We start from the raw sequence: 14,154 nt of genomic DNA on the forward strand, positions 1-14,154 counted from the left end.
TTGGGGCCACATAATTCTTGCGGGGGGGCTGTCCTGTGCATTGTAGGATGTTTAGCAGCATCCCAGGCCTCTAACCACTAGAGGCCAGTAATCCCCCTCATGGTAACAATCAAAAATGTCTCCAGAGATTGCCAAATGTCCCCTAGGGGACAAGACAGCCCCGGGTTGAAAACCATTGCCCTAGATGGAAGGTATGATAAATGATGTTTTACTTCGCTTTTAGTCTATCTGCCCACTTTTTAGTTTATTCTAAAATGAACATAAACTATCTTAGTCATGTAAAAAAATTCGGTGTTTCTTAATGTCCCACTGCCTGTGCTGTCAAAAAAAGAAATACACTCAGATGAAAAGATGTTCGCATTAGTATTTACAACAAGTGAAGTAATTTTATTATGATTTTAAAATAATTATGGAAAAGCGTTTACAAAGGCCTTCCAAATGTCAATTAAGAGGCTTAAAATATAACCTTTGGAATAGGCATCCTGATTTTGAGTATGTATCTTAAGCAATTCTAAATATAGGAAGTACTTTACAAATATGGTTGATTTTTGCAGAGTCATTTATAAAAATAAGAAGTTATAAACACTCTAAAACCAACAGTAGGAAACTCAGTTAACTACAGAACATTCACTCAGTAGACGACATTACAGTGTTAGAACGATATTTACAAAGAGTTTATCGCAATGTGGGGGGATGGTTTATGCCATATTGTTCAGTGGGAAAAAAGTGGATACAAAATTGAATCTATCGCCTCATAGCTGGCAAGTATCACAATAGCAACAGTAAAAAGAACCTTTGCATCCACACGGCAAAAAAATACACCGAAATGTTAAAAAGCGATTGTCAATTGAACAATGGCATCCTAGGTGATTTTTTTTCTCTCTACTCTTCTCAAATGTCCAAATTTCCTATAATAAGCATGTATGTATTTATAATGAGAGACAGAACAGTAAGGTTTATTTTTTTAAAAACTTCAAAATGATCACGAACAAAAATGTGGCAGAATTTCAGGGAAGAAATATGTCTTTGTATTGATCTATATAAAAATAACTTTGTTCAAAAAATGAGACATATTCAGAAAGTACAATATAACCTAAATGTGATTGTCTCTACATTTATCAGTTCTGGGAGGGATAAAATTTAAGGCCGATGATACTAACGCAGACGGTCAGAAAAAGGTTGCATGTAGTAACATGATAACAGAAAATGATTTTTATGAAAAACAAACTGGATAAATTTTTTTTCCAATCTGGGATCACAGTTTTCTAAAACAGAAGATCTCATTTGGAAGGAGATGAAGTAATTTGGGTTTGATTAGAATTAACCAACCAGGCACAGATTTCAGCCGCCTTGTTGATTTTTATCTAACTGGTTTGCTTTCATCCGGGGTGATGGGCCGTTCCATCCCATGGGAAATACAACCACTGCAGACAAAAGGCGGCCCTCCTCGCATGTGTAAGGCAATATTTGCCCAACTGGCCATTCCCAGGTGGCTCCCAGGCATTCTCTCGTTGGCTCACTTTCACGTTGCCCCAGACTAGATCCTACAATAGACCTCGAAGAGGGAGGCAGCTGCGTGCATTCGGTAGAAAATGGAAAAAGGCATGGCCAAGTTGACCACAATGATCCAGGGTTCAAAGCCGAAGACAGTTTCTTCCAACCCGTTGTCGTACTCGGGGCGGCAGCCGAAGGCGGGAGGGATCCACAGCTGCAAGAGAAGAGGAGTGCGTCCTGGTTCTGCCTAGGAGGCCCCCGCAAGTCCCAGGACTCAGGGGATGTCACCGTGCTAAGGATGACACAGCATCTGCACAGCATTTCTCATCTCCACGGAGCCCGTTGGGGCCCCTGAGCCTTCTCCCTTCCTCAGTCGCCCTCCTCAATGAACGCTTTTCAAACCCATGTGACTCTCTCCACCCCTACGGCCCTCACCTTGGTCGGGGGCTCGGCATCCCCCACCTGAACTGCTGCTGTACCTCCAAGTGACCGCCCCACTCCACCGGCACCTCCCGTCTACCCCTGCGTGGCTGTGGGAGTGCGCTTTATCAAGCACACATCTGACCTTGTCGCTCCTCTGCTTCTCACTCGCCAGTGGCTCCTGAGCACCTTCAGGAGCAAGTCCAGATCCCCTCCGTGATCCGGAACCCATCGCTTCTCCATGTCCCTCATCCTGCCAGCCTCCTCAGGCCATGCACAGTCCCCAAATGTGCCTCTCTCCCCCAAGTCTTCAGGCCTTTGCTCCTGCCTCTTCCTCTCTGGGGACTCCCACTCTTCCTTCTTCTGCTAAATCCTACCTTCTTCCAAGTTCTGAGACACCACCCCTTCCAGGAAGCCCTCCCAGGAAGCCCTCCCAGATCTAACAGGTCAGGGCAGGAAACCCCTCTGTGTTCCCACAGCCCCCAGTGTTTACCTACAGCAGAGGTTGCCTGTTTACCATCCTGCCTTTACCAACATTGGTGCTTGGAGATCCCAGCCGCTAGGTCTGGGCTGGCGTGTTCTGTGGTCTCCTTTCGGGCTTGTCCTTGCCTTGGAGAGGCAGCCCAGGCCCTGTCCACATCCCCCTGATCAGGGGGAGAAGCACATGCTTTGGAACCAGACCTGCGTTCGTGTGACTTACAGACTATAATTTAACCTCTCCAAGCCTCGGTTTCCTCATCTGTAAGATGGGAATACTAACACCTGTCTCAGAGGGCTCAGATGAGAATAAAATGGCAACTAAGTTTGCAAAACCTAAAGCAATAACCTAGTACTTCTGATGCTCATGGAACCTACACCTGGTCGCCCCTTGTCAGTCTCCCTGTCCCACTTCCTCCTCCTCCCCCTCCCCTTGAACTGTCTGGCTCCTCGCCTGCTTCCCTTTCAGATGCACACGTCTGCAACTTCCTCCACCCGTGCGCTGTGGCAGGCAGCCCCCCCGTGATCCCACATCCTTGTGGAGCCCCCTCCCCTTGAGTTGGGCTGAACTTAGTGACTCACTTCTAATAAATAGAATATGACAAAGTCTCAGCATGTGGCTTCTGAGGTTACAAAAGGTCTCTCAAGTCCATGTTGCTCGTGTCCTCTTATAAGAAAGGAAGCCAGCGGCCATGCCATGAGCTGCCTGATGGGGAGGCCGTGTGGCCGGGAACCGAGGGAGGGCTCAGGCCAGCAGCGAACAAGGAGCTCAAACTCTCAGCCCAACAACCTGCCAGGAGCTGGATCCTGCCAACAGCCACACGAGTGGGTTTGGAAACAGATCCCCTCCCCACAACAGTCAAGTCTGGAAATGACTGCAGCCCCTGTGGGCAGTTTGACAGCTGCCTTTGAAGGACCCTGAGCCAGGCGCCCAGCTAAGCCACGCTGGGACTCCTGACCCAGAGAAACTGTGGAATAATAAACGTTTGTGGTTTTAAGTTGCTAGGTTTGGGGTAATTTCTTACACAGCAATCAATAACTGCTACATGTGGCTTTCATTAGCATGCACATGCAGGACTCTCCCTGGGTTATATCTCTACGCCACTGTGTTCTCTGGGTTCTGAGACTCTTAGGGGTCCTCCAACCACTCCAGCTGGTTCTTCCTGTTCTGCTTTTCAAGCTCCTCCTTCTTTGCTCAGCCCCTTCATGTTGGCCGATCCCAGGGCTCACTCCTGGGTCCCCTTCACTTCTGTATACTCATCACCCCTGGATGATCTCACCTAGTCCCTGGTTGTAAATACCAGCTATCAGCCTGTGACTTTCCAACCTAAATCACCAGCCTGGTCCACCCTCGAGAATTCCAGGCTCGTGTATCCCATTGGCTACCAGCGTGTCTAAGATGCATCTCAAACTCAGCATGCCTTCCCCATGCCCCACCTCCTCAGTGACATCTTCCTCCCAGTTGCTCAGTCATCTTCCACCCATTTTTCTCCACCTCCACTTTTCCAGGCCGCCACCCTCATCTCTCACCGGGACCATTGCAGTGGCCTCCTGACTGGCCTCTCTGCTTGCACTCTTGACCCCACAGCCTAGTCAACACTCAGCTGCCGCATTAAATACGATCGTGTCCCTTCCCTGATTAAACCCTCAGAGTCCTCAGAGCCCCTACACGGGATCGTGAAGTCGTCCATTAGCTGATCCCTTACCGCCTCCAACCCCGCTCTTCGGATTGTCCCCTACCCACCCGGCCCCACCCATGGCCCGTCTTCCTCTTCCTCAGACAAGACAAGCTCACTCCCACCTGGGGTTTTGCACCTGCTGTTTCCTGGAACCCTTGCGGCCAGCTCCTCTCTGCCATTCAGCTCCCAGCTCTAATGTCACTCCCGGAGAGAGGCCTTCTCGCCATCCAGGACTTCTGATCTACAGTGGCCGCCCCAGCACTGTCTCGCACAGCCTCCTTTCTCAATTCTCTGTAGAGCACGAGTCCCTCTAAGGGGTTTTCCCCTTTGATCGTTTATTGACAGTCCTGCCATCTGATTTGTAAGCCCCACAAGAGGAAGGCCAGAGATCTCGGTCATGTCACACCCTCGTCACTCACAGCTGCGCTGGCCCTCAGTAGGTGCTCAGAGGATATATTTTCAGGAAGGCTGGGAGGAATTGGGGGAGGGAGAGAGAGAGGGAAGAGGAGGGGGAAAATGAGAAGAAAGGAAGGAGAGATGATTGGACCTCTTTCCTGAAATCCAGACCTTTCTATCTGCTGTGAAATTGGCCGGATTTCTTGCTACTCATCCCATTGGGTCTATGTCCCCTTCCCTTGAATCTGGGTGATGCTGTCGCTGCTTGACCCATAAAATATGGCAAAACCAATGCCATGCAATGTCCACCCCCAGGCCTTAAGGGGCTGGCACTTCCAATCTCTTAGAAGGTTGGCTTGGGGCCCTGAGCTGCCCACTAAGAAGTCACGTGGCCTAGACCAGCATGCTGGAGAGCCCACATGCAGATGCTGCAGCCAAGAGTCCCAGCTGAGCCAGCCCTTCAGCCACTCCACCAAGGCATCAGATCTTGGACCCTTCAGCCCAGCTCGTCCACCAGCTTCAGTCAACACCACATGGAACAGGAGAATTTCCCAGCCAAGCACTGCCAGAGTTTCTAAACCGCAAGGTCATAAAACATAATAAAATGGTTGTTTTTATCATACATTTGGGGTTGCTTATTACACAGCAATAGAAAAGCAGAACATCTGCCTGTTGGCTATGTCCCCTTGGATGTCTCAGAGGCACCTTACAACTGAGCATGTCCAGTACCAAACTCACGTACTTCCTTCCACACTGCGCCCCCTCCCAAGCCTGCTCCCCCTCCAGAGCCCCTGATCTCCGTAAATAGCATCACCATCAACCCAGGAACTCACGTCAGGACCTGGGCGTCATCCTCTACACCTCCCTCCCTCCACACACTACAGCATGGATGGACCTGGAGGGAATTATGCTAAGTAGATAAGCCAGTCTCGGAGAGACACACACTGCGTGGTCCCTCCCACATGAGGCACTTGGGTAGGCGAACTCATAGAGACACAAAGCAGGATGATGTTGCCAGGAGCTGGGCGGGATGGGGAGTTGCTCAATGGCTACAGAATTTCACTTTTGCAAGGTGAAAAAAGGTTGAGAGATGGATGGTGGTGATGCTGGCACACTAGTGTGACTTACTTAACACTACTGAATTGCACACTTAAAAATGGCTAAGACGGTAAATTGTATGTTATGTGTTTTTTACCACACTTAAAAATTAAATTAAAAAGAAAACAACGTGAATCAACTCCTGTCACTCCCAGCGTGAAACCCGTGGACAGTTTTCTGTTGCATTTAGGATTAAGTCCTGGCTTACGAGGCCGTGTGACTCGCCCCAGCGCCCCCTCAGCCTCTGGGCCCTTCCTCGTGTTCTAGATACAGGGGTTTCCTTCCAGTTCCTAGAGCGCATCCAGCAAGCCCTGCCCTGGTTTGCATCTACGCCTTCCTCGTGCCTGTTGCTCTGCCCAGATTGCCCCACCCCCACCAGCCCCCCTCTCCAGGAGCGAGGCCCTCCCTGACCCCAGTGTTCTCACAGTGCCCTGAACTCCTCCATCCTCACGTCCACCACCCTTTACTGCCCGCTCCCCAGCCGCTGACTCCCTCATGTGGATATGCACACCGGCACCTCCAGCTGCAGCCTCTGTGCCAGCTCCTGGGCCTGGAGAAGAACCATGCCTGCCCTCTGCCAGGTGTCTCTGGCACAGCATGGGATCATCCACAGGGTCTCAAAGTGCTGCCCTTCGAGTCGGCTCCCGGCATCTTAAGACATCGTCTTCAGTGATTTCCATCCTCTGGCTGATCGGAGGCAGGCCTGGGCCATCAGGCGCGGAGAACAGAGGTGAGGAGACAGGAGCATCCTCCCCCTGGGAGGAACCCACAGATTCTAGTATCACAAGCAGTGCTATTCCAGTTGGAGCCAGTCCAAGAACACAAGCCAAGTGCTTCACCCGGTGGTCAAGCTAAGGACCATCAAGGGGAATGTGGCTTTCCTGAACTTACCAGAAAGAGATACACTCACACCTCGGGGTACGTCCAAAAACAATATGCTTTAGGGGAATTCTAGAACCAACCCTGACTTTATAAGAAATTGAGCAGATACACCCCCTCTCACATAAAATGCAGCCCCGCCGTACTCACTAACACCTCTCTCTCGTTTTCCTGTTTAACTGCTTTGTTCCCTGCTGTGCCCACAGCCCTGACTTAGTTCCTGGCATACAGCAAGTGCTCCATAAATGTCTCTTAGATGAAAGAAGAGGGCCCACCTAGAACCAAACCCTTTTGGGGCCCCTTCTCCTTCAGAGCTCCTCCTAACTGTCTGCAAACCTGAAGGGGGACTGAGGCCCCAGTGACCCAAAGCGGGAATCCAATTTGATTAGCAGACACATTTTGGCCTGGGATGGACCCTCCACTTTTGTGGCCCTAGCATAACTTATGTCCAATGCTGCAGCCCCTGGGTGTACACCAGCTGAACTGATGGGGAGGAATCTCAAAGCCAATGAGCTGCTGGGGAAACCGAGTGGCCCTGATGATAAGGAGGCTGGCAGTGGAGAGCTGGCTGTGATGACGGCAGGCTCCATAGACCGGGGCGTCCCCACCATCCCGCCAGCCAGTCATTGCAGAGGCCTATGTGGTGCCAAAGGCTGCTTCTCCCTCCTTTTACCAAGCCCTGCCATCCCCCTACAAGTTTCTAGAACAAATCCCACAGCACACAATGTTTTTCATTTCTTTTTCTTCTCTCCATCCGCACCGCCACTGCCCTGGCTCAAGTTCCCATCATTTTCTATCTAGGCACCTGCAGAGCTTCTGTTCTGGCCTCCTTCCTGCACACAGCTGCTAAGGGGTCATTCCAAAACACACATCTGAGAGCGTCCTCTATTGCCCTCAGCATAAAGAGCAGACTCAGCAGGCTTAGGAAGTCTGCTCCGGCCAGACCATGTAACTGGACCCTCCATCCCATTTCCCGCTCTGCTGCTCTGCTTAATGTCTACGGAATTCATGCTCAACTGCTTCATGCTCCCCAAATCAGCCAGGGTGTCTTTCGCCTCTGTGTCTTTGCACATTGTGTGCCCTCTGCTCCAAACGCTTTTCCTTGCTTTGACCACCATTGCTTTGACTTCCAACCATTCCTGGAGGCCAAAGAAGATGCTAGTGACCGACTGACTGTACATCTTCTTCTTTCTTGCTACCTTCCATCATAGAGGCTGGAAAGCAAACTATCCACTTCCCCAGCCTCCCTCGCAGCGAGGGGTGGCCACATGAGAGACATTGCCTGGCACCAGTCCTTCCCTCCTTTTTCCTGTCTTGAACCCAGATGTGATGCCTGGTACTACTGCAGCCATCTTATGACCATGTGGCAACAAGGATCACACCGAGCACTGTCAGGTAGAAAGATGAACATTGCCTGGATCCTCAGTGATAAGGTTCAGCTGCCAGGCCAACTCTGAGCAGCCAACCTCCAGAATTCTTATCTTAAGACTGAAGATGCTGCTGGTCAAGCTTTCTATTTATTTGCAGCCAAAAGCACTCCTAATTGAGACTGAGCCTCACCTCAAGCATCCCCTACTCATTGAACTCCCCCCGGACCCATGCTCCTATTACCCCTCGCACACACGCCTGTCCCACCCTTGCCATACTCATCATATTCTATTTTTAACGTGTCTCCCTCCCCCACTAGACTTTGACCTTTCTGAGGAAAGAGAGTAAGTTTTCTCCCCTTTAATCCTTAGTTCCCACCCAGCCCCTGGCACACAGCAGGTACTCAGTAAGGACCTGCTTTGTAGACTATAAGCCTACGTTCTAGCCTCATTTTTAAGCCTTACACTTAAATTATTTTGACTACAAGCTGCCTCCATCCCTTATTTGAAAAAGGCAAGGAAAATAGATTAATTAATTTTTTAAAATAAATAGATAACTGGATGCAGATTACCGAAATATTGCAGAGGAACAAAAAGGCTGTGATATTCCTCAAGACTCGTCTCTTGGCATTGCCCTGCAGGAAATGGGGGTGGCAGGCTGGGCCCGGGGCCCCCTCCCGGCTCCTCTCCTCCTCCTCTTTGCCACAGCCCTCTCTCAGACACGTATTTCCGTTGACTGCAGGTGGCATCTTGCTGCCCTGGGGAGTCACGTCTCCAGCCACGGCTCCATGCTTGAGGGAGAAAGAAGTGAGGGATGTGGCATTGCCGGTGCAGACTGTGACCACCCGCAGGGTCCTGATGTCCTCGGAGAGCTTCTCGGGCTCCCGGTGAGTGGACTCGATGATGAAGAGGTTCTGGATGTATTTCTCGACGATCACCAGGACGGAGTAGGGCAGGTTGTACCAGGTGTACGGGGGGCAGGACTCGGCACAGAAGATGGCCAAGATGGAGCCCCAGGAGATGAGCGAGGAGCCGAAGGCAGTGCCCACCAAGAGGTCCACGTCCAGTTTGCGGGCCGGATTTTTGGACTCATCTAGTGATTTCTCATCTATCCTGTAAATCCGGATTCCAACCAGCCCTGCAGCCCCCATGAGCATCAGCAAGGTGGTGGCGTACAGGTACAACATGATGAGTGCCGACTCGCTCTTGGTTTTGGAACGCCCGATCTGAATCAGATATGCCACCACGACCCCGATGGTGGCGGCCAGCACGGCCACGCCCAGGACCAAGCCCACCGTGACCCCGTGAAACCTGAACTGAATCTTCCGATGCTGATGACTGTCTACTTTGCGTCCGACGTTTTTCCACAGGACGTAGAGCATTGTGGAAGCCAGGATCTGATACTCTATGTTGAAAGGGTAGAGATAGTAAACCCCTTGTGAGATGGCAGAGCAGAAAGTCGGGGGTGTGCAATTACACGGAGGTGTGTGGTCATCTAAAACTGAGAGAGAGAGGCAGATCCAGGGGAGGGCGGTTAGCACGTTCAGTGGGGAAGCGGACAAGCACAAAGAAACACTGTCACTGTGGATTCATGCTCAGGCTTTCCCATTGAATCAAAAGCTTTAGTTCATGGCTTATTATCATATTTAATATCATGGTTAAATTGACAAGCATGACCATCCCCGAAGAGTACTAACCACATGAATCATATTTTATCCACACACTGGAATATCATACAGCCAGTATAATGGCATTGTAGAAATTTACTTATCAACATATAAAGACGTTCACAAGATATTGTTGAACAAAAGCAGCCTGCCAAGAGGGACAGAGTATGACTCTCTTCTTGTAAATTATAGATACATATGTGATAAACAGATCTATAGATAGAGAGACAGACAGATATAGGAAAATCTGGAAAGACATAAACTAAACTGTTAACAATGGTTATCTCTGTATGGAAAAAGGGCAGGTGATTCTTCCTTTCTTTTCAGTAAATGAAATTTTTATATGTCCTTTTATGTTCCTTTTACTGAGATACAATTGACATATAACATTGTGTAAGTTTATGGTGCACAATGTGCTATTTTCTTCTAGATTTTGCTTCACTGCATTTTCTAAGCTTTCTTTGTGAATATGAGTTCCATATGTGATTTTTAAATTATTTTTTAAACGATAACTTTGTGACAGAAAATTCCCCTTCTTATTAGCAAAGATTGTCCTCTTGAGAATATCAGACGTGGGCAAGTATGACACGACATGGGCACCCTCCAAACCGATGGCAGGAGCGCGAGTTGGAATTAGCTTCCAGAAGACCCTTAGCAATGGTATAAAGAACTGTTTCATAACAGGGAGGGAAAATGCTGTTAATAAATAATGCAATACGTAACAAAAGCCTAAAAGATGATATCGATATAGTCTGACCTATAATTTCAGTCAATTTTAAGGAAGTCAAAATGTAATCAAAGCATTAGGTAAAATTGTGTGCGTGTGTGAAAGAGAGAGAGAGAGAGAAATCCCAATGTGCAACAATTTAGAAATTAAGTGAATTTTGATACATCCACACAATGGAATAGTAAGCAACCATTAAAAATTATAATTAAGTTGTGTTTTAATGATACAAGAAAATAATCATGTTACAATAACAATGGAAAAAAGTAAGAACAAATTATATATCCAGTATTTTTTAAATGCATATCACAACCCAGTATTTGGTTGTGAAATAAATTTATAGGGTATCAACCAGTATTTTTTTTTAACAGAATGGAATTGTAATGTAATAGAAGGAATGGCATCGAATACAATAGAAATTTGAGAGTGTCTCTGACATAGTAAGGTGACTATTTTATGACATATGTGTACACACACAGGTATGTGTGCATTCGGATTGCAACGTAAAATCTATTTTTCATTGTGGGTTGTAGTCAAGAAAAAACTGAATATATACAGCACGATTTCAACTAGAAATTAACAGCACACTACAAAGAAATCAGCAAATGCTAACAGCATTTAACGGTGTTTCTGGGTAGGCATCATCGTGGGTTTTTTCTTTACTCTATGGCAGGGTTTTAAGTTAGGATACGCATGTACTACTTACGAAAGCAGGTGGAAAAGCCTCATGGTAGCATTAATCACCCTCCCTTTTGCAAAATACTCTGCAATTTTCAAAGCATAAGGAGTTTCCTCACCACTTAGAACCCAGCCAGTACCATGCAAAAGACGGGGAGAGGTCAAGAGGACAGGTCAGATTAACAGAGGGTTAGAGCTGACGGAGTCCTTTTTCATAAAATAATGTAATCCCGTCTTTTCACAAAGGGCTCAGGAGCCAGATCAAATCCTGGCTCAATCACTTCCTCGCTGTGTGACCTGGGGCTTGTCACTTCTCTGTGACTGGATGGCTTCATCTGCATACCGAGGTCAACGTCGTCCACCTCAGACTGTTGGGACAAGAGTAAATGAGGTGCATGCAGTGGCTGGGACTGCACCAGGCACTCAGCAAATGCTTAACAAAGCTGTGCTTTTGTCACTGTTGTCATTGCCGTCACTGTTGTTGATACCGAGGAAATGAGGCCCAAAGAGAGAGAAGGATCTTGCCGAGAGGGGGCTGTTAGCAGGGGGTGGTGACGAAATAATAGCACGTGCCCCTGATTTCATCATCCCCACCCACTGGTGAGGAAACGGGTTTAAAGTTGCTCTCTGTGACCGGCCTGGGGTCATACAGTGAGTATAGACGTGCAGTGCATTAAGGCTGGAGGGACGCTTTCAGAGTACATGGTTCAGGTCCCCTTACTTTACAAATGAGAAAAGGGAGGCTCAGAGAGGTTGAATGGCTTCCAAAGGTCACACAGCTGGTACGTGATGGGAACAAGACCTAAACCTGAGACATCCAGTTCCCAGCACAATGTACTTTCCTCTCAACCCCAATGTTCTAATATAGAAGCGATAGGTCATAAATGAAAAAAAAACTTTGGAAGATAGAATTCAAAAATAGAAAGATTAGCACTACAGGCTCTCAAATAGGAGCAAGGAGGAATAAAGATGGGCCAAAGTCATAAGCCAAGTAGAGTTAAATAAAAACTTCCATGAACTAAAACCTATTAACCACAACCTACCATCAGACTTCCGTGGATTTTTTAAAGCTATACTTCCAGTGGGAAGAACTGGTAATAAAGGCTTAATTAAAAACACAAACACAAACACCCACCAATCTTCCATAGGTATAAACAAAGACCTTCATTTCCATATCAAACTGGACCTTGAAAAATGGTGATCAAAATGATAGGGGCCGACAAGTCCCTGAGTCACTGGAGAAACCTTTAATTATGCTCCACACACCCTGCCATGGAGCAGGACGAGAGACTGAGGAGGTTTCGATGGATTTTCAACAACAGAGGATTGTCTGGCTGATGCTGAGCTGGGTGGACCCTGCGGCTCTTTGGAACCTGTCCCTCCATCTCTGCGCGTTCTGGTCCCTGCAGGTTTCCAAGATGCTCCAACACCGGAGCCCTTACCACTCACCTATGGAGATGTTGCCAAAGCCCAGAGTGATGAGCCGCTCCTTGTGCTCGTTCAGCTGGTGCTTGGACTCATTCAGGACACTGTTGGCCCACAGAAGCAGGTTGGTGAACACCGAGTGGATCACCCCAAACCTGAAAACACAAGGACTCAGTCCTTGAGTAGCCCTGGGAAGCGCCAAGCCCCACGGGGTGAGACAGACATGTTGCACACACACACAACAGACACACACAACACACACATCCCTCCTTCCTAGCCACGATTCGAGTTTCATGTGGCAGCTCAGGCTCTGGGTGGAGCCCCCGTCTGGCTGGGAGGGGCAGTACCACAGGACCTTCCAAAACCATAGTCTTGGCACTCTGCCTTAACCTCGAACCTGCCTGTACTCAATGCGTTGTCTACGGGACACAAAGAAACTGGGTCTTGGAAGCAGTGATACAGGGATGGAAATTTACTAAAAGCAGGCAACCAAGCCCGCCATACCCCAAACCATTTCTTCCAGATGGGAAGAGGAGAGAACAATAAGTGAAAGATGAAAGGGCTACACTGGAAATCTGGAGAGTTGGGTGTACCCTTTCTGTTGGTTGGCCAACCCAACGATCATCATCCGCCTCCTCTGCCTTGCCACTTACCTCTAAAGACACCAAAACAAGCCAGAGACTTGCTGTCTGGCCTCCCTGGCAGCGAGGCATGGCCATTCTGGCCAGTGGGATGTGAGGTGAAGTCTACTGCGCACTACTGAAAAGCTTTTGCTTTCTTGATGAAAGAGATAAGAATGAGAAAAGCCTACTGACTGTGCCTCCCTCCTTTTTTCCAGCCTTGAATGTAGATACGAAGGCTAGAGTTGTGGCAGCTATCTTGTAACCATGAAGCAACCTGCATGGGCTGAAACCCTGACCCACTGAGGACGGCAGAGTGGAATATAGGAAGAGTCTGTTCTGTGACAACCTTGTTGCGCTGCTGGAGGCTCAGACAGCTTCAGGAATTAGACCATCGTCACAAATAGAGTAAATAGCCGCATTGTGGTTTGAAGAGTTAGTAAGCAGCAGGGCTGCTCCAGTCTGACGGCAGAGGCCTGCCCTTGCCTCCATGCCATACTGCCTCCAAAGGAAGAAGAAAAGGGATGAAGCGGAAGGTGGACACTGGATTCTGGGGAATAGAGGAGAGATGTGGGGCAAATGTGGCTCCAGTGGGGTCACTGACTGCTTCAAAACCTCTGAAGTTGCGCCATGCCTGCCGGTTTAAACTGTAGCTTTGGTAGCTTCCAGGGTACTTAACAGTGGGCCTTGCATGCCACAGGTGTGGCCAATCCCGGGATTCGAGAGAGGCACTCCTTCAAGCTCTCTCTGTGGCTGGTCATGCCTCAGTTGGAGAGCAGAGGCCCGGAGGAAGCAAGCCCCCTCGCTGCCTAACCAAGAGCTCGCTCTCGCATAATCTGTCCACAGGAAAAACGGTGCAGCTGGCTCCTCAACCCTGACCTTGCCTCTCCTCGGAGTTTTAGCCCCAGCTGACCCCTCTAGGGTTCCCATGAGCGACGGCCTGCAAAATCTCCCTTCATTTGAGCCCTGGCTTCCTTGGGCAGCTGTGTAATGTCCAGGCACAACTGGAGAAGGAAACAGCCTCCTAGGCATGTGGGAGGCAGGTGTTTGCCCATCTGCTCGCCCCTGGTGCTGGCCCAGTTGCTATCGGTTGTGGCCAGCCTCCCCCGAGGCCTCTGGAAGGCTTTGTATAGAGCTTTTGACAAACGCAGACAATGCTGTTTGCCTCAGACTGGCTGGCTTTTCTTTGACTCATAATGCACACAGCTCTCCTTTCTTCTCCACTTTCCT

General features: G+C 48.8%; 1 protein-coding gene across 1 annotated transcript in view; it reads right to left on the minus strand.

Annotated features, from left to right (window-relative positions):
• Positions 1-533: 533 nt before the first annotated feature.
• OTOP1 (otopetrin 1) overlaps positions 534-14,154 on the minus strand; it is a 33,303-nt gene continuing 19,682 nt past the window's right edge. The window contains exons 4-6 of the mRNA XM_046655784.1: positions 12,329-12,459; positions 8,383-9,311; positions 534-1,708 (exon numbers count right to left, since the gene is read on the minus strand). Coding sequence (XP_046511740.1) covers positions 1,538-1,708; positions 8,383-9,311; positions 12,329-12,459 — 1,231 coding nt within the window. The 3' untranslated portion in view covers positions 534-1,537. The remainder of the gene's footprint in view (positions 1,709-8,382; positions 9,312-12,328; positions 12,460-14,154) is intronic.

This window comes from Equus quagga, chromosome 3, assembly GCF_021613505.1.
Source record: "Equus quagga isolate Etosha38 chromosome 3, UCLA_HA_Equagga_1.0, whole genome shotgun sequence".
NCBI classification, from domain to species: domain Eukaryota; kingdom Metazoa; phylum Chordata; class Mammalia; order Perissodactyla; family Equidae; genus Equus; species Equus quagga.